Genomic DNA, 20,643 nt, shown 5'->3' on the forward strand with positions numbered 1-20,643 from the left:
GAACAGAAAAACCCAAAATTCCGTCGAAGTTTCCAAAACGCGCAGCGGGATACAACGAATTTGGCTATAAAGATCATGTTATAGAAGAATGTGAGGGTAGTCAGTCTCTCCAGTGAAAGAATTTTGAGCAGTCTAGAGTCATTCTCAGTTTTGTTTTTGTTGGCCAAGCTGGGCGAGATCGTTGCATCCAGCCTAGTTCCCAGGCGTTTTCGACTCGGTCATTTCTGGAGTCTACCATGAGCTGTGACGTCACCGAGAGATACTCGCCGAGAACGCGTTCTCACGCCCGCTCTCTCCCAGACTTCGCGCGGACAATGGATCAAGAAGAAACGCCTAGGAACTAGGTTGCGTTGCATCGTGATTTGCATTAACTCCGCCCCTACTCAAATGATTGACGGAACGGAAAAACCCATTCGAAGTTTGCAAACGCGCAGCGCGATACACCAATTTGGTTATGACAGTTGAAATTTTTGTCTTCAAACGCGAGGCTTCCGCCTTAAGCAATGTTTGTACTTCAGTTGATGTGGCTTGCAATTGTAATGATCTGACAAAAACCTTCCAGCAAATGCTGATTTTTTTAAAAAATGAATAGGTAAAATTGACACCCCATCTTCGTTGTTTGATTTTTACTTACACTGTTAACTGTCAATTTCTTTCTTAAATGAACCTTTTTTGTGAAAACAGAGTTGCTGTCAGCCTTCCCTTTGAAGCCGTTTTAAAATTCGAGCAGTACTCCCTTCCAAATTCAGTGTGTTGTTCCTGCTGAAGTTTGACGACCCATCACGTAGCAACGAAGGCTGGAAATTGTCGAGGCGTCCGTTGCAGCAATTATACCTTATTTACCGACTTTAACGAAAGTTAGAAAACTCTTTCAGCTTTTCCCCTGGGGGGCTCAAGTTAGCCGTGGAGTTTGCTAAGAAAACTTCGTCTGGTAATTTTTGGACAGTTCCCAGGCGGTGTCGCTTCACGACTGACAAAGGTTCATGGGTAAAACTGTTTATGTGCCTCATTTCAATCGTGACACGGTCGAGTTCGCATCTCGTGAGAGAGATGGATCAAAACCCGGGATAAAAATACTGCTTCCTTTTCTGAAAAACATTACGGAGGAGAGCGATTTGGAGAATTTTCAAGATCTCATACTGGCCTTAGATGCTTGCTATTGGCTTCATAAGGTAATTTCAATAGGTTTATCGCGCTTCGGAGACGATCGAAGGTGCGATTTTAGCCAATTTTTGGCGGCGATTTCCTGCTTCTCAGAAGATTTTAGGTACTGTTTAGTGCTATGCTTATATGTATATTTTTATGTCACAAGAGTGAAAGAGATCTTTAGCTCATAGCTGGATTTGCTTAAATAAAAAATTTGTCCATTTAATAGTAACTTTTGTTTGACTTTATTAACCGGGCAAGGAGGAAAGAGCAAGGTGAGAAATCTTGCATCGTCTCTCTTAACAATTTTATTTTCATCGACAAATTCATATTATTTTGCAAACAATGACTGTTTTTAATCCTTATAAGCAAATAAATCTTCTATAGGCGAGAGAAAAACAGACGAAAAGTAGCACCCGAACAGCTACAGCAAAATAGGAATTTCACCGAATCTACGGCCGCGGAAATAAAACACAATCTTGTCTGTACGTTCATTGAAGTGAGCGCAGTGTAGCGCTGTTTTAAAATCTTGATGATGATGTTGTCTAGATCTTCGATAATGGTTTTATGTTTTGGTTGAGATTTATTTCCTCGCGTAAATTTACATACGTAAATTTGCAGTCATGAGGATTTGCATACACATAGCACACATTGCATGCAAATTATTTTAAAGACACGTCGTCAGTTTCCACTGGGTTATGAAAAATGTTTTGTTTCCAAAGGTTATTCAAACTTATTTACCTTTTCTGGTTTAAAATGAAACAAACTCTTCCTGGATTTTGTGTTACTCGTTTCACGTCGGCTTTCGCTTCGGTAAGTGTCTCAGCCCGTTTCCCGGGACTTGTGCTACTTGGCTGAGACAATCTGTTTATTCCAAGACACTCTCAACGCCTCATAACGGGGAACTAACAGCCGTAGACCCGGGTAGACCCCAAAATTTACATAGAAGAAAGGCTGAAGTAACAAGCTGACCGAAATAATCCGATAAAACCGCTAACAGTAACCAGCAATGAATCCAAGAAGAACGGCGAAAATAACACTCAAATCATCATTGCGGCTTGCACATGACCGAGCAATTCAAACTTGTCAAAAACGCTCAAGAAAGCAAAATATTTAAAAATTAAGCAACTACTATCAAGATAAAGTGTTCCAACAACTTTCTACGGCGGTAAATTGACGAAGTTACCTACACTAGCTTAGAATAAAGCGAAATTTCACCTCTTAAAACGGCTCTTTCCAAGCGCCAAAATCGCTCAACAAATGACGCATTCTGATTGGTCGAATCTCGTGACGCACACCGCCTTGACAGTTCCTAAATTCTCTGGCTGCACTGGCCCTCTGTATGGCAACAGAGTAAGCCAACCGTCGGTACAGTATATACTTCTCTTTGAGACACGAGAAAGTTTCAAGATTTGTTCCAATTTACACATCTTCTGTCTGTATCAGCTTGTTTTTTAAAACTAGGACGACCTGGTATACTACAGCCTTTCCGCGATTGGTCAAAAAACCTTGCTCATAAACAACATCCAGCCTTTCTGTTGCCTGTCTGGTCCCATCTGGGAGGTGGGACGTAAATCACTATACGACTTCTGCCTCGAAATTTACACCTTTTCTCCCCTCGTTTAGATTGTTCAAAGTCCTTCTATTTTCTATTTACTTTCATCGTCGTGCGCGCGTATGAAAGTCAAGACTGCGGAGGATATATGGACAGCTAGTTGGTTAAACAAACAAACGAAAACTAGGATTTCAGGGGACAGGTTACCATTACTTGACCTCATTTAAGGGATTCCGGATTCCGAGGAAATTTTGCTTGCAGAACTGATCCGGATCTTGGGTTTTGGAATCCGGAATACAGCTCAAGGAATCTTAACGATTGGAATCCAGAATCCAAGACTGTCTTGGATTCACTTACAAGGAGCGAATCAGTTGTTTTGCGTAAATTTCACCTAATGTGTTTTTTTCTTTTCTTCTTGTTTACCCATGCAGGTCTTTTGAAAGCCACACACAGTTGGCGGTGTAGGTTTCTTTGAATAACGTGGAGCATTATGAAGTTCACAGCAGCCTTCAAAGCATTGGTATTGTTATTTTTCATGATAGCCATTATAGTGTGGCTAAAAATAAACTTCAATACGCCAGGACGTTATACAGGAAACAATCCCTTTGGCCCAATGCCGAAATGCAACAATTCTAAAGAGGAAATAGACCGCCTTGTGCAATTAACGCACAAAGTGCATGCCGTCTTGGAAAGTATGGACATCGATTGCTGGTTGATGTATGGTTCGTTGTGGGGGCCTTTGCGAGGTATTGAGGGTCCCCTCCCATGGGACGACGACGTCGATCTTGCAATAAAAGGTGACGACAACTTTAGCCAACTGAAATTTGAAGAATTTGAGGCCAAATTTACGAATGCCGGTCTGCTGATAGAAAATAGATTGCGTCTTCATTCTAGAGTAACTGTTTCTGAAAAAGGCGTGTGGCCATTTCTGGATCTATTTGTGTTTTATGATTATAAGGGAATGATGAAGAGGCCTGGAATTGAGCCATGGATTGAGCCAATCCATTTTCAACTATACCACTCCTTTCCTTCAAGATTGATAGAAAGACCGCTGCCCAAAGTAAAGTTCGGTTTTTTTTCTATTTCTGTTCCGAGAAATGGGATTGAAATAATGAAACATTTGTATCCAAAAAGCTGGTGGAAAGTGGAAAAGCCAGTAAACTGCAAGTAAGCACTGGAAGTTTATTATGTGATGCAAGCCTTTAGTAAAGTTACTAAAAAAATGACGTAAGCTCATGATCATCAAAAACTTTGAGTTTTAAGAAGTGGACATAACATGTTAATGCTCAGCCTTTGGAAATAATAATTGGATATGAATATTGGATGTTTTGCTTTCTTCTGTTCTCCCGTGTCTTTGCATAAATTCGATATATATTGCTTTTTATTTAAGGGATACAAGTGTTTTCTCTTTGCTAGTTTTTTCTTTTGGCCTAACTTTATCTGTTTGCAAAAATCGAACGGATGTAATAATTGACTGAGGTAGACTGAGATCGTGTTCGCGTTTTTTTCTACCAATGTGTCAAGAAGTAACTTCAGTGTTAATCACTTTCTTCCATTTTATTATTTTCGTGAGCTTATAAAAGTTTGATGAATACGTCACGTTGGCAAAAGTTTGTAGACATGAATATCTTAAGTATGTTTTAATACAGTTTATCGGAGACCAAACGGATATTTTTCGATCGACTCAAAAGCGATTTTATCCTTATCCGATTGCCAAAAAATTTTCACCACTAACAGACCTTGGATTGAAGTTTGTTAAATGAAAATCAAGCTTTTAGTAAAATCGATATTACCATGATAACGATAAACAAAAATCTTTGAAATCAGCTAAAGACGAATTTTCCGACATTAGACATACCATTAAAATCCAACGTCAGGAATTTACAGTGTAGTGTTTAGCAAAAATCCCTGTGAGATTAAAAGAATTCTGTATGTTTGAATTTCAAACGTTGTACTTTTAACAGTCATGATAAATAAACGAATAAACTATTTCCACATTACTGTAAAGTATCACATTGTTGCTTGATATCATATTTCTATGCTAGGGAAATTTTGGTGTATTTCCTTTTTTGCTATCTTGGAAACTAACTTTCCTTCTGGAACTTGTCAGTATGGTTCATAAAACTATGATAATAGATGTATTGTATCATGGATTCTAATCAGGCGGTGCGTCGTAGTTTGCAAAGCTATTAAACACCAAGAAGAGTGCACACCCTGCTAAGAATCCCCGGATGCAAATTATTTCCCACCACCCAGCCATGAACTCAAGAAGACTGTTTCATATTTGGAATTTTAGTGAGGTGGGAAAAGAGATTGGGGATGGAAGGTGGACTTTTTTTGTTCCCTTTTTCTCATAATTTTTCTTCCCCAACAACACTTGCTTGATAAGGGTTTCTTCTCCAAAAGCCGAGAATGAACTTTTTAATAATTTAAGCACCTCTCCCCCATAATTGAAATGTATTTACAATAAGTTTTGCGGAATTCATATGTTGGGTGTTGTATTGTTTTTAATTGAGCGAGGCACGCTTGGCGGTTTGTTTATAGCGACAGCGCGGCTTGAAGCTGGATTCTGCAGTTGCTGGACTTTTTGTGCTGATACAAGTCGCTGGCATGATGGTTTTCCGCTGTTTATTCCTAGTGATTTGTGCTTGCATTACATTAGCGATGGGTAAGTACGTACACATTCTGTATTAATAAATCACTAACCGTTTTATTTATGTCATTTGTCCCCAAAGTGCATATCATTTATATCCGTTCAAGCATTCAGTATGTCTACGTTTTAGAAATCAGCGCAAAAAAGAATTCTTTAAGAATTTCTAGGCAGCAGCTAACCTTTCTAACAAACAATCGATTCGCTGCAGTCATCTGGTTTTTGATAGGACCGACGTTGAAAAGAAAAATGTCCAATTTTGGGGGAATTACTTATAGACACCGAACCATCATCTTCTATCATTTAACTGTCATAACTATCATCCCGTCTATAACTGATGTTCATATTTCAAAGTTCTCAAACAAAAAGATCATGATCAAGGAGAGGGATATATATAGAAAGAGGGGGATTAGTAAGCTCTATACAGGATAAGAGTGGTTTCGCTGCACTGGTCGACCGTGTACTCGCCGGTGCAACTCCATGGTAACAGGTTTTACCGACTGGAGGATTTTAACTTTTTAACCTTTTCTGCTCTCTTCTCATGTGCTGAGACTATACTTAATAATTTGAAATCGTTTCTTCCCTCTCTTGAGGTCAAAACGGCTCGTTTACAGGCTGCGTGCAAGTTCTTGCTTCCCGGCTGAAAAGTAATTACGAACGTGATAATTATGATGATGTTTCTTTAGCCTTGCGCAAAAATTGTCAACATCTTCAAAGTAGAGAATATTGGTTTCTCAACAAGAGAGGACAATTCATATACCGGTGAAAGAGTTTGTGAGAGTTAGCCTCTATAATCCCTATATCTTCTCAGTCTTTTGTTTTTAATGTGTGTTAAGACGCAAATTTATATAAAGCACTCTCGATTAATTTTTTTTTAAACTGGGCCACCTGCCTGACGGAAAGCAATTAAATTCTGGTAGTGCCGGCTTGCTTCAGCATCCACCCCAGCAGGACTTGGGACCTTTTTCTTAATATTTGCCAAATAGAAAAAAAATCCTGATTATATATTAGTCGTTACAAAGCTTTGAACTACTTTTAAGAGACTTCAACGTATTAATATCTTAAAGGCGTCACTCAATTTTGGCAAATTTGTAGTATAACCAAATTTAGTATGCTCTAGGGAATACAAATGTTTCCGTTTTTGAGTACACTTTTTGGGTAACATTCAACATATTTTCCGCGATGGTCACTAACTTTTAGTTTTCGTGTTAAAATATGCTAGAGTTTTAGGCAGTTTTAAACAAATTTTCCTTATCTTTTATCAAACATATAGCAAGGCATATTTAGTGCAGGTGAAAGAAATTGAACTTTATAAAACATTTTTAATGTACTGTGGACAGTCTTTAACTAGGTACTTTTGAACCCTTCGACGACTGCTTTGGTCGTTTTCGTTTCATATGGAACGATGCATATTTTCCTTCCTAGACTCATTTAGGTTTCAGTTTAAGTTAATAAATTCATTAGTAAACAACAACGTCAGCAAAGATAGACCTTTTCTAGCGATAGCTCTCGTTTCGGATATTCTGACCAATCCTAACAGAGTTACACTTACAAAAAAGGTAACATTTTAGGAAAAACCCACTGCCAATTTCGCTGTTTAACTCTTTGAAGATTAAATTTGTCCCTTTCCTAAAAGGTTGGCCAGCCACAATTCCGTGCAAAAGAAAGACGAGAAAGTGGAAAACAAAACTGCTAATGTGGCGAAATATATTATTGGCTTGTGCACATGCGCGACAAAAAAGGTAAATAGTTACGTCCAATTAGTCGGAAAATATGCACTTTTTGTTGCAAAACTCATTTAAAGCATTCTTATGCTAATTATCCGAAAACCAGTCCAAAGAAGAGGAATTGCTGAAAAATGTGTTGTTTTTGCTTCGCCCACAGGCTATGCTATGCACCTTGTGTGGCTAATTTTTCACTCTAGGGCCTTCAGATTTTTCTTATTGCCATAGTAATAACAATAATGTCTGAGTATATATCATGATTCTCACATGCACAGGTGACCCGGCCACATGTAACCACTGCTTAGAAAATGACTTAGCAACTTGCGATTCCAATCAACAACAAATAAGCTGCTCTAACGACACCTTTCCCAACCTTGGTACCACCCATTGCTACACAGCTGCAGCGAGATACTTGGAAGGAGGAAACATAAGTTCAGGAGTCGCAAGAGGCTGTGGAAACTGCACTGGTTAGTGCCAATATTTACGCCCGATATTTAACCATAAACAACACATTTTTTAAAAAAAGAAAGATGAAAAACTCTTCAGCAGCTCTCGGCGATGATGTATTGTTTTCCAGCACCAATGTATTTTGCACAATGAAATTACAGCCAATTATTTATTTTCTAAGGTTACCTAAAAGCGGAGCTCCCATTTCATGCTCTCTGTGTCCCTCACATTCTTTGTTTCTAATAATTAACTTGACATTTTCAATACACGGTCAATGAGTAAAAACGTTGAATAGGCGTAAAATCCGTTTTAATAACGGTCTTCTACTTTTTTTACAGGAAACACTGGCCTACAGTTTAAAACGGCCTTCGACCAGTTCTTTAGTAATGAGACCGTGGACCTCAGTTCATTTGACATTCAGTGTTGTCAAGCTAACGACTGCAATAACCAGAGTGTTGTTCCTCTGCCTTCTCCCACAGTTGCTCCATCAGCTTCCACCAACCCCACCGTAAAGCTGACGAGTAGCACCAACATTACCCCTAGCAGCCACGCCTGCCGATTTTACCCCTTCACCGGAATACTTGCCTCTGTATTCATTGCCCTGAATATGTCTTTGAAAAATCTGTATATGTAGAGAGTAAACGTTTTGTGGACCGTTTCTGGCCTTGAGCTGGGCAGGAAAAACAATAGTCATAGATAGCCAGTAGCTGTCAATAGTGATGTCTGTTTTCTGACAGGGACAAAGGAAGCTATAAATGCGCCATGTCATGAGGATATTACTGTTTTAGGTCAATTGAAAGCTAAGGTCATTACTTAGTGCTTTTCCCAATACACACAATGCTTTTGTAGAGTTATGAAGAAGATATCAAACGAACTTATTCTTTTTAGACATATTAAATTCTGCAAGCAGAATACTGCAATGCTGATCGTCCTACGTGAAAGTTAACTCTGCAAGACAGCAACACGACACCGAAAGAACTTAAAACAGAGCGGGATTGTAGCCATAGATAGCTGTTTCGCCCTCTTTGGGGCTCGTCAGTATGGCGTAATAACCAGAAAAAGCTCTGGTGAAAAACATCCGCGCACTCTGATTTAAGCTCTGACCCAGAACTCTCAACACCCACAGAATCACGCTATATCACGTGTCTTCTGGGGGGCAAGAGTCCCAGTGTCAAGTTGATGTCTCGCAGAGAAAATAAAGAGTTGGCCAAAACCAACCTATAACACATGGACAAAACCATACAAAAATTTACGGCATATCACATCATATCATTTTTGGTTATTGTTCTTACTTTCCTTGCATGATGACTTGTTCAGGCATATCATTAAAACTTGAAAAAGTTCGCCCAAATTGCTCAAGTTTTAATCCATTTCCATCCTTGCCATCCTTTGCGAAAGACGACAGAAATCAGTTTCACTGCCTAAATATAGTCTTGTATAAAGAAACTGGACCATTATTTTTAAATTTCAATTGATAGCAAATGGCGTGACATAAACCCTTTAACAAAACCGTTTATTAGTCTGCGACGCGTTTTTCTTCATATTTTGGACACAAATAGGGGACCATTGTGCCAGGAGTTCCTAGCGGTGACCGTGGAAACTGGGACTAAGAATCGTTGCGAAACGAGAGCTCTTCCGAAACGTGTCGATCCACGAATTTTATCACTTGAAAGCGTTGATTACTTTGGAACAAGTGAACACTGCTGAGCAGTCGAATTAGCAAAACTGCGATGGTCGGGTGTTGTGAACTTTCAATGTATGCAAACAAGTCTTGTGATGAGCATTCGGTTTTTTTTCCGGTGATGACTGAAATGACGTGCCATGTAAATCACTTTTTTGATCTCTGGCAATGATGTAGTTTCTCTTGAATCGAAGCCGTTGAATTTTCGTGTATTTATACACGCGTATAGCCTGCGACCGCAGACGGATTTCCGGTCGTTGGTATAACGCGTACTAAATCACAAAAAGTATCGACGTCGATAAAGTAGGAAGTAAAAAACCTTTAGCGAGTAAACCCTGTTTTGTGTAAAATTAATCGCCTCCTCATTTCTCGATCTAATCTCCAATCAGGCGACACTGACGGCGGCTGTAAGTGCGTTCTTGTCTACTTTTAAACCAGTGTTTATACAGTTGAGGTTAGTAGCTTCTTTTAGTATATTTTCTTTCTTTGTATGCTGAATATATAGTGCATGATACTACTTCCCAACTCAAGATTTCGGTAAGCCATCGTATTTAATGCTGTTCAAATGACCCTGAGAAGAGTCTGAGTTAATATCGAGTTTTTCTTCTGAGTAAGACTAATACAAGGCCTTATAATTACCTACCTCATAGGGTAGATATCGCAGTTTTCAACCATACGGTTCTTTCGAGAACTTCATAATGGAGTTGGCAACCGGCAGAAAGGTCACCTTTCATGCCAGCCCCTAACTGTCAGGGGAGACCCCTTTGCCACCCCTCAAAATATGGCTGAATTGCACTTCATCATGCATTAGCCAACGCAACGGTCGCTGTTTAAAGAAGTATGCATATTTCGTGGGATTGATTAAGTATAGGAACGATTTGGAGAAGTTTTCTCTAAGAAGTATAGAAATTAAAAAGGGTTATGTTCACTTTTCCCCCTCTCCCAGCTCTTGAGTCCCAGCGCACATGATTGTATTGCACATATTCGAGAAAACCTCAACGTTTCAAAGAACATGTAGGTCCATGTGACCATGCATATTAATCGTGCAATAGTTTTGCGGTAGACTACAAGAGTCGTTTGTTTAACTCCGAAATTTAAGAGACTACTCAGAATCTATTTTTTATTATTTTTATTTTTTCGGTTACAACGTTTGAAAACGCAAGAACTTACAACGTTATGAGTTTTGTACGTTAACTCGTGGAATCCTTCAAGAATTCATTCTAGCCCCACTGTTGTTTATTTTTTCCTTAGTATCAATTGTACTCGAGACCAATGGATGTCGACGATACCACGTGCAATAACATTCACTGATTTAGTTCAGTCAAACAGCTGTACTTGCACTGAAACGAGGTCTTGGGACTAGATGCTTCCTGTATGTTTTCTTGAGTTCTTTTCGAATGTCTCGTTTGAGGAGAGCGTACGCGATCGGATTTGCAGCAGAATTTACTGGTATAAGGAAACTAATAACTTCCACAACTTCTTTTGATGGAGGAGAAGAAAAAACTAGAAAACCAACAACACTGTACAGTTCAACGGAGTAGCAGGCAAGAAAAATCACAACTACAATAACGATTACTTTAGCTGCGGCATAGTCTTTCGTTTTTTGGCGATTAGGCTCATTATATTGTAACTGGGAGTTAAGAAGAGCATTTTTACGCCAATGTCTTCTAGCAGTAATTATGATTTTTGTCGTAGTTATAAGCAAAAACAGACAGGGAAGAATTTCGAAGAAAATCATCTTGGTCGATACGAGAACTTTGCTTTCTAAGTTGCACTTTCCCAGGCGGGTGCATAAAGCTGGAATGTAGTCGAGAGTTAATGGTATGAGCCACGCAAGAGCTATAATGATTGTGGCAAGACGAGTAGTCATCCATGCTACGTACCTGAAAGGTTCCATGATAGCTATGTAACGGTCAATTGTCATAGCACATAAATTCGTTACTGATGAATAAATCGCCAGCACAGCTATATCTTGAGCTATTTCGTTCTTGCAAAGGGAACGTTCACCACACAAAAAATTTGTCGGAAAATAGATGAAACCAACAGCAAAGTCAGCCAAAGCCAGGGACGTGATAAACCAGTTAGGCCGTGTGTGTAATCGCGGCCGGGAAACAATTAAAAACACAACCAGGGCATTTCCAAAGACTGCAACAACGCTTGGAAACCAACCAAGGATGTAAAACCAAGACATCGTACTGAATGAAGATCTTCACAGCTGTCTTTTGACAGTTGATTTGAAAGCGACGCATGAGAATTGTGGATTTCTCGAAAGTGATCCCGTGACGTGGTCAGCTATCTTTAATTCAAATAAGGTGGAAACTGAAAAAGAACGAGAAACTCATTAACTACCTTCAATTTATTTTCAGTTAGAACTAACCGCTTTCACGATAAAGAACCTAACATCTGCTCATATGCAATTAGTCCCACAAAATTGAATGTTACAGTTTGCTCAGTGTTGGTGAGTTTAATCAGAGAGCTTTGTTTGGCCTCCACAGGCAGTTTTCAAGAGTCAAGTCTATAACAATCAAGATGCTCAATAGAGAGGACATGTCCTGTTGCGAGAGTAACATGAATGGATTGTAGATTTATACAGTTGTTTTTTTTTTATTGGTTGTTACTTAAGCACTTGTCGCGAAGAATATCCGGTTTCCAGTCGATGCTACCTCGCAAGTTGCCCTCTCTCTACCCCAAATTTCCTGAAACTAGGAAATGATAGGTGGACGTTACTGTTTTAGTTAATAAAGTGTCAACAACAATTTCCAGTTGAAAACGAAAAGTCTCTTTTTCAAAAAAAAAAGACATTAATTAATAAACATGTAAAATTCTGCTTGGGTTGAACTGTCAAATGTCTCCTCTTATATTACTTGTGTCAAAAATTGTTTATTTAATAAATGTTTTTCCTTTTTTTTTCATCCCCGGAAAGTAAAATCATGCGGATACACAAAAATGATGTAACATTACTATTAAAATGACATACACTTCCCTATCACTTTTTTACCTTTTTGATGCCTATTGCAATAACAAACTTGGCTTTTTTAGGAAATAAAATGTGATTAACATTAATATTAGCGCACGCTCATTTTTAAACGAATGGAGGCTCACTTAAAAATATACCTTTGATTAACACATCGAGCACATTGAGAATAGTCTACGCGTTCGTAAGAACATCAACATCAAAGAGCAAATGAGGCTGATATTACAGCACTAAATTATCGTTTTTCTGAGTATAGACGGTATGAAGAGCTCTTGGTATGGACAATTTGACAAGCCCTTTGCAAAAGATAAACAAGTATTTCTTTGGCCTTCTGTTGCAGAAAATTGTTGACATGATTTTTTTTTGCATTTTGCCAAACCACACAAATGCAGTTTTTAATAACGTCGATTTCCTAGGTAAGTGATGATCAAAATTGACGTTGAATTATGAGTGCAAATGAATCGATGCAAGAGATAAAGAAATAAATCTGGAAGAAAAAAAACTCACTCTGATTCCTCGATTTTTTAAAAATTATTTGAATAAAACTACAATCAGTTGTATTTTGTATTAAGGCTGAATAATTTTTACAGCGGATCAGAATAGAACTCACTGTTCATACAAGTACACCTGAGTGGACAGAAACTGTTATTAAAGTTTTCCTTTCAAGTTTATTTCTTTTCGTGAGTTTATTACATAAGGCTTTCTAAATTGAGGCTGAAAACTTTTATTATATTTTCGCACTTGTCTCATACTAACGTCATTCTTCTAAGACTCCTAACCGGCACATAATATAATGTTCGTTGAAATAGTTTCTCCCTGCTCAATTATTGATAATATTAATCAAAGATATTTTTTCTTGAGTGTGGGTCAGTATAGTAGATGATGCCATTATAATAAAAAGTTGTCGATAATTACAGCCTATCAAGTATCTGAGCAAATTCAAGCGTTTGTCTTTAAAAATAACTTTTCCTTTTTTTCTGACAGGAATGATTTCGTTAACACGCTTTTTCTTTTCTTTTTTTTTGCTGATTTTATTTGTTATTCGTCCGTACGAAGTGTAGAATATTAACTCCATGTAACGGGGTCGGCATATCAGGATGTCAGAGTTATGTTTTTAAATTGAAAAAATACGTCCTTGTCGCTTTCTTTTTAATGAAAGATGCATGTAAATTAAAAGTAAAATAATGTCAGTGATCAGTTCCTGCCTCACTCACGCAACGAAAATGGAAACGCAAGGAGGCACACGTATGACCTTACTTGACACAAATCGAAACGCAAGGCCAAGCGCCGATGCAAGAAATAGAGAAATTTTCATTTTCTTTCGCGCGCTTGCATTTACTCATTTGTTTGCGCTTCACACGTGTGAACTGGGACAACGCAAATGCAAACGCAAGGTAAAAACTGCATGAACGTGTGAAAGTCCTTTGTGTTTGCACCTGCGTCGTTCCTTTGAACCAGGCCCGTGATATAAGTTTTGAGAATCCACCTTATGCAGTCGAAAATGGTGACGATGAAATCATGTATGATGGAACTACAGGTGTACACGTATCTCAATGAAGACTTTTTTCTACTTACGTCAGAGTTAAGTAGCGAAACTCTTGCAAGGAACCTTGAGTACGAGCCGCGCAAAGCGCTTCTTTGTCGGAAGCCGTTTATCACTACTTACTTTCAAAAGCCCCTGGCACTGACTCCTTATAACAGATAATCACATAAGACCCTGCAGGCTACCGGCTAACGAGAGATGTTAGATGTATCATCGTTTCTGAAGATCTTGAGAAGGGGTGTCACTTTCCAGTCTTTAACGGAACAGAAGGAATTGAGGGTATATCTTCGGGTAGAATACACACAGCCGAGCGCGCAGTCTGGATACAAGTTAGTTTAAACAATTTCCCGGGTCTACTGAATTTCCTTTTTTGGGGGGTTTATTTGTTTATTTAAAAATACGTCGCGAACATATATGGTGCTTACCCTTGTGCATACTATTTTTTGATCCGGTATTTTCCAGTTGCATAATCCTTCTTCCAAAACTCGATAAATTTCCTCTTTTTTAGGTGAAAATCCCCAGCACGTGGAAAAAAAACATATTGGCAATGTTTTGATTTGCAATGTTTAAAAATCAATCTCATTTTAAGATTGATTTGCACCGATAACATGTTTGATAAGGGGAAATATGCTGAAAAAGGCTTATCGCGCTTATTTGAGGTTGTGTTGATAAATATTTTGTCTCGCTTTTGGCTGTCTATACCCGATAAGGACTGGTTAAAACATAATTGTTCGACGCCATGTTGATCCAAAACGTTTTTCTCGTTATATTTTGTTGTTGTTGTTGTTATTTAATTCATTAGTTTTTATTTTTATTTTTAACAGTTTTAGAAACAATAATAATAATGATAATAATAATAATAATAATCATCATCATCATTATCACCATCTTCATCAACATCATCAATGGAAAAACAATGTTCCCATCACTGATGCCAGTCGCGCGCGAACTTTCTCATAAGACCGCAGAAAACGCATGATTTTAATCAAATCTTGAAGTTACAGAAACAACTAACATCACGACAACCTTCGCTTTGCAACAGCAAGTGGTAACGTTTGCGCATGCGTCAAACTTGCTGGGAAGCACTTGTTGACGGGAAATCGTAATGGCCGAAAGCCGTTCTGAAGCCCTTTCAAGGGAGATTTTTTTGCATACCCAATCGACAACAGACATGTCTTATAGATTGGATACTTTGGCTAAGCCATGTTGAAGTGTCATGTATGGGAGAAGGACCATTTAGGTTCTTAATTTTCGTCCATTTGGCTCCTCTGATGAAGCAGATAAAGCGTTCACGAGGTCGTTTGTTGTGATATGTTGATTTGTTGACATTCAAGCGGTCACGGATTTCTGGGTTATCGTCCACGATCTGCAGAGCTGCCTAACGTTTAGGTAAGATATACCCCTTGATTTACTTTGTGAAATGTGGAGCAGCATCATCGAATGTTATGTGTTAAAATTATAGCAGCCTGAATTCAACGTAATTTATGTGACCCTGGTATTTTTGTAGTATTTGACCCTGACCGTACAGCGAGATCCAGTGATATATCCCACACAAGCGACTAAACAGGTTAAACTTCTCTTTCGGTCACTCCGTATTTTCACTTTTAATGGTTAATTCAAAGGGGGGAAGTTCGAGTATTTTGATACTATTTAGCGGCATGAAATCAATAAGCAAATTTCCTACTCTTACAAGTAAGGCCATAGTCGGATGTTTCCTTCCATTTTCGAAAATTTGCTTTTCTGGTTTACATTGGTGCTCTATGGCGATTATTTGTTCTCAGAGATAAAGAGATCGAGGCGGTGGATTGTGAAATATTATTTGCTAAAACTTCGTTAAAGATGGACAAATTTTTCTTGTCCTTTTCAACCTTGTTTTAGATTTTTCGTTAACATGTAAAAGTATATCCCAACAAAACTTATTTGTAAGAGCATTGTTTCGGAACACTCTTTCATTCTTGAATGTTTGATTTTGCATCCAAGGGGGGGAACACTGATGAATTTGCATTTTAATAATCATGCACTGTAAGCTCTCAGATTCACTGACCAGAATCCTCACCATTTGGAAGATTATTTTATTCTGATAATTATTCAATGATGATTTGTTTATACATACAAAATTGGCGCCTAAAAGAATTGTAATGTTATGCTTAAAATGTTTACTTAATGTCTTGAAACATAACCGAAATCAGTATAAAATATGAAAATACACATATGTGCATTCTTTCCCTGCCCTACTATAAAAGTGATTTAATAAGTGTGATTTAATGCATTTTCATATGACCATTACAATGTTACTCCCACTTTGACACTAGCACAAGTTCAAGTGCAAAACAATTCTTGCCCTTGTTCACCTTTGCACTTGCTGGACTGCCATTTCTGTTTGAAGTACAGACACCACTGGACATGAAATCCCTGTATTTGATTCCTTACATTGGCATCCACATAAGAATTAGCTTCATCAGATACAATGTATTTGTACCCTTACAAAAATCATAAATGTTATTATTCCTTTTCTATCCAAAAGATTTCTTTCCTTTTTGAATATAAATTCGTATCCATGACACTTGACAAATCCTGAAAAAATATCTAAAGGGGTATCGCTAGTTGTGGGCAACAACTAAATGCCATAGGGGTAACTTTTCACTCTCTGATAGAAATAGATCTTTTGATACTCTGGGTCTCATATATTCAGTGTTTGTGCACATGAATTTAGGAGCACTTGGCTTGCCAATGTCGGTTTGGCTGTGTATACACTGTAGTAGCGTATATAGTCATATATCATAGGCTGCACAAGTTGCAATTAATTTTATGTAAAATTGCCCCTGAAACAGTCTCATTGATGCTCCTGGTGTCGCAAGATGACAAGTTATGAAAAATTTCATTTGCCTTTTTCCTGTTGCAGGAGCTCCCTATGAGATGCTCAGCACTAAACCTGGGTTCTGTCACTCCATCCATCTGTCAAGGGTCTGTCACTCCATCCTGAACTGCGTCAAATAGCCTTGGTGCCCCAGAAGACACACAGACAAGCTTAAATTTTAATGAGTCATACATTGGCTCACTTGAAGCTACCATAAAGTCAGACTTTATAAATATCAGGCTTTAAGATCCTTATGTTCTCCTCATGTTGAAATTGAATGAAAAGGAAAAGTTAGAGCTAATTTTCTCTCATTTTCAATTTTTTAATCTTAGCCCAGATATGAGCTAGTCAAGGGAGCTAGGCCTTATTAGTTATATCTTAAATAATTAACACATGTGCAGTAGAAAATACCAACAACAAAATTTATGAAAAGCAAAAATGAGTGCAAGCATGGAAGTATCAGAAGCAGAAAATTCACTTCAATGTCTCGGAGAGAAAATGCAGTTTTAGATATGACTATGATCTTTACTGTTTTAAGTATTTTCACTGTTGTGTGCATATTTGCAATTTTCTAGTATGTAGAAGTGTGGGGAGTAAAGGGAAGGATTTTTCATGGTTAGGGTTACCTCAATAAAAAACATCTGCAATATGAAACATCTTGTACCACACTCCTGTTTTGGCTCATCTAATTCTTTATTTTAGAAGTATAAGGGGCATCTTGGAGTCAAGAGCCTCCATATTACAAAATTCTGCCTACACCCCTGAATAAGTTAAGGCATCATATAGATTTAATAGATGTCATTTCTTGATTTTGGGTCTTCAGTTTTATATCATCTAGTCAAAAAAGGAAACATACAATTTCATAGCCCTGGGTGGGATATCTTTGAAATTTTATCAGTCGCAGAATTAGGGCACTGCACCTGCTTTGGCCACGGGTGGTTAGGATGGGGTATCTCTGAAAAGTAATCACTGGCAGAATCACTGCACTAAGGTTGCACATCTCTGAAAAACAGGGCGTTCCTGAACCATAACTGACGTGAAATCGTACTATTGCAAGGGGATTGTCGCAAGAACTGCAGTTATAACTATATAAACAGACTAGCATTTAGAATTTTTTTTCACAGCGTTTTATTCAAATCGTAAGCGTCGGACGTTTTGTACTCGGTCACAACTTACATGAAGAGATTTTTTCCCAGTTATCCAGTGTTTAATAGAGGAGTTTTGCAGCTGTTACGCAGAACCCTATCGACGTGTCCGCGCGCAAGCCAAAACACGAAACAATAATCACTCATGGACCACAAACCGCGCAAAATTGTGAATGATCTGCGTTTTATTAGCCTTGAGACCAATCTCGCATATTACAAAGAAGACTTTGTCTTATCTGCACTCCACAAACATAGAACAGATGACTAAGACGATGGTAATTTTTAAAAGAGGCGCCATTTTTCTTTGCTGCATTCGCTGCGATCCAATACCACCACAAACTTCCGTCCAGCGGCTCGCGCATACTCGCAACGTTACCACTTGCTGTTCCGCTTTGCATTACTGAAGTGACAATGGTTTGACATATTAGCCCACAGGTGACCCAAGCTCAGTATGAGAGTTTAATCATTAATGCGTGTGGTCTCTTTTTTGCGTACTCCTTAAAATGGTCGTGAACATAAAGGATTTGTATGATGGGAATTCAAGTAAGAGATTCAACAAGATAAATACTCGCTAGAATTTTCACTAAAATACACCTTACATTAATTATTTACGTTGCTTGTTTTTACTTGCTATGTGGTTCCCGATACATTGCGATTAATTAAGGGATTTCCCTTTGGCAGCAAATCACTTTTTAAGGCGATTTTTAAGCGATTAAAAACCCTAATGGATCGGGAAAACAACCACACAACAAGCACCCTCCCCCTCCCCCCACCCTCCCCCCTCCCTTGGGAGTAAGCAAAACAAGCAAAGTAAATAAGACTTAAAATTGAAGGCAAGGCTGATTGGACAGCTAAGGGTTAATAATTTACAAATTTATTTACCCAATTTTAGGTTTCTAGCCCCTAATGAAGACTATTTTGTCTCGTCGAAATATTGGGCAAATAAATTTTTAAATTATCAACCCTTAGCTGCCCGATCAGCCTTGCCTTCAACTTTTAGCGTTATCTCCTTGTCTATTACTGATCCTGATCTTCAACAAGATCCGGCTTTTCCTCGCTGCTGTTTGTCCAATTGTTTCTTAAAGAATTGTTCGCAAAAGTAAATAAGGTAAGGTGTATTTTATTGAAAATTCAAGCGAGTATTTATCTTCTTGAATCTTTTACCTGAATTCCCATACAAATCCTTTATGTTCACGGCCATTGTAAGGATATCGCAATGTGAAACCACACGTCTCTCATACTTAGCTTGGGCCTACGCAGTTCCTGATATCTTCGGACAGTGCCAATCAAACTCCTACGATATAAATAAAAAGTATTTCTACTGACCAAATCAAATGACGCTTATGACTTAATAAAGAGTGCATCTCTGAGAAAAGTCAATTACAATGTGGCTTTACAAAACGCTGGAAGATATAAAGAAAAAGGCATTTTAAAGGAACGCCGTAGTCAACTGAGAATATCGACCTCACGCAAAAATTATGAGATTCAGCAGTTTTATCAGCTGTCACTATTTTACGTTGGCGGATAAATCTTGACGGATTAAGCTACTTTGCGTGCCGATTCAGAAATATTTTTATTCATTGAAGTGTGAAACATATACAGTTATGAAATAATTAACTAGATGGGAGAATCGATCAACTTCCATGCCACAATCAAAGTGTTATGGGAAAGCCACGAAGATTCTTAAAATAAAAGAGCGAAGATAAATTGGCTACACATCTTTGAAGCAGACAGTTTCTGACAGTTTATGTATAGATAAAAGTAGGAGAGCTGATCGCCACTGACGTTATGACGTTAACATAAATTCGACTTACTACGTGGTCAATCAGGGTTAAAATGACTATAAGCAGGAGCCCATCCTACTATAAGTTGCTTTAAGAGCACGTGCCAAATGGAGAAATGTACATAAGAACTTTTGAAGCCGGTTGTTATAGTGGGTAATATAATAACCTGAATAAATAACTTACTTGACGTTCTGCTCCATCTCATTAATCCAAATGTTCACAATGATAACTGGAGTGAAACCTGCCTTTTTATATAATGCATCTTGTTAATGGCACAGCAATTTATATATTGAATTGATTACAAAGTAACGCAATACAGATTCAGGGACACCCAACGAGGATCCCGGGGGGGGGGGGGTACTCCCATACATTATCTATACGGGTATGTGCCGCCCAAAGGGGTCGTGATTTTGAAGCTCCTTATTTAGAACGGGGTATCCATTTCAGGGGCGTTTTCTAGAACGGGGTATAATATTTCGAACGCACGAAAGCTCCAGTTTTGTAAGCAGCCATTTGAAATTATTCAAGACAGATCGCTTTTAAAAATACGGTTCAATGCGTTAACAAGCAAACTGTTGTACTCCTTGCACCCTAGAACGGAGTATAAAAAATTGGCCCATTTCTAGAATGGGGTATCAGTTTTAGGGCGAATTCTAGAACGGGGTATCAATTTTAGGGGAAATTTTTTTTAGAACGGGGTGCCAATTTGGAGTCCGGGGCGGCACATACCCACCCAAAAAATACCCAAGTGCCCCCCCGGGACGAGGATATACTTCAAAACCACTTAACATAGCATTGTTGAACGTATTTCAGTATTTTAATGGTAGATATAGGCATATTTTTATCCCCTAAAAACTTTTCATCTGTTCGGATTTCCTAGCTGAAAGTCTAGTGATTCGAAAATTATAGGGATCAAAACTTACCTTTTCGAAAATTTCAGCCAGAAAAAGGCTCCCGAAAATTCTAGGTGGCCTTTATTAGGGCAAAAATCCGTTAAAAATGGGTAATTATACCATTTTTTAGATGTTCGAAAATCCTAGGAGAGGCAGGCAAGCAAGAAATTTTACAACAAATGTTCCGAAAATTCTAGATCTCAAATCGTCTTCCGAACAGATATTTTCCGAAAATTGCCGTTGG

General features: G+C 38.3%; 3 protein-coding genes across 6 annotated transcripts; 2 read left to right on the forward strand and 1 right to left on the reverse strand.

Annotated features, from left to right (window-relative positions):
- Nucleotides 1–3,147: 3,147 nt before the first annotated feature.
- Nucleotides 3,148–4,689, forward strand: LOC140929400 (uncharacterized). Its single transcript, XM_073379201.1, has one exon. It carries the CDS (start codon nt 3,192–3,194, stop codon nt 3,870–3,872), a length of 681 nt encoding a protein of 226 aa, XP_073235302.1. The 5' UTR covers nt 3,148–3,191; the 3' UTR covers nt 3,873–4,689.
- Nucleotides 4,690–5,237: 548 nt separating this feature from the next.
- Nucleotides 5,238–8,403, forward strand: LOC140929489 (uncharacterized skeletal organic matrix protein 2-like). Its single transcript, XM_073379267.1, has 3 exons — nt 5,238–5,369; nt 7,351–7,542; nt 7,861–8,403. The coding sequence occupies exons 1-3, from the start codon at nt 5,312–5,314 to the stop codon at nt 8,154–8,156; spliced, it is 546 nt and encodes a 181-aa protein (XP_073235368.1). The 5' UTR covers nt 5,238–5,311; the 3' UTR covers nt 8,157–8,403.
- A 1,989-nt stretch (nt 8,404–10,392) lies between these two features.
- On the reverse strand, nt 10,393–19,780 carry LOC140930555 (octopamine receptor beta-2R-like). 4 transcript variants are annotated; one of them, XM_073380276.1, is made up of 3 exons: nt 19,690–19,764; nt 19,049–19,125; nt 10,393–11,522 (listed from the first exon to the last, which is right to left on the reverse strand). In XM_073380276.1, the coding sequence occupies exon 3, from the start codon at nt 11,392–11,394 to the stop codon at nt 10,525–10,527; it is 870 nt and encodes a 289-aa protein (XP_073236377.1). In that variant the 5' UTR covers nt 11,395–11,522; nt 19,049–19,125; nt 19,690–19,764; the 3' UTR covers nt 10,393–10,524. The 4 variants fall into 4 exon arrangements, with proteins under 4 accessions (XP_073236377.1, XP_073236374.1, XP_073236378.1 ...); XM_073380273.1 differs by lacking the exon at nt 19,049–19,125 and having other exon boundaries at nt 10,393–11,905; nt 19,690–19,773; XM_073380277.1 differs by lacking the exons at nt 19,049–19,125; nt 19,690–19,764 and adding an exon at nt 13,753–13,839.
- Between the last annotated feature and the right edge of the window lie 863 nt (nt 19,781–20,643).

This window comes from Porites lutea, chromosome 3 (genome assembly GCF_958299795.1).
Source record: "Porites lutea chromosome 3, jaPorLute2.1, whole genome shotgun sequence".
Taxonomy (NCBI): domain Eukaryota; kingdom Metazoa; phylum Cnidaria; class Anthozoa; order Scleractinia; family Poritidae; genus Porites; species Porites lutea.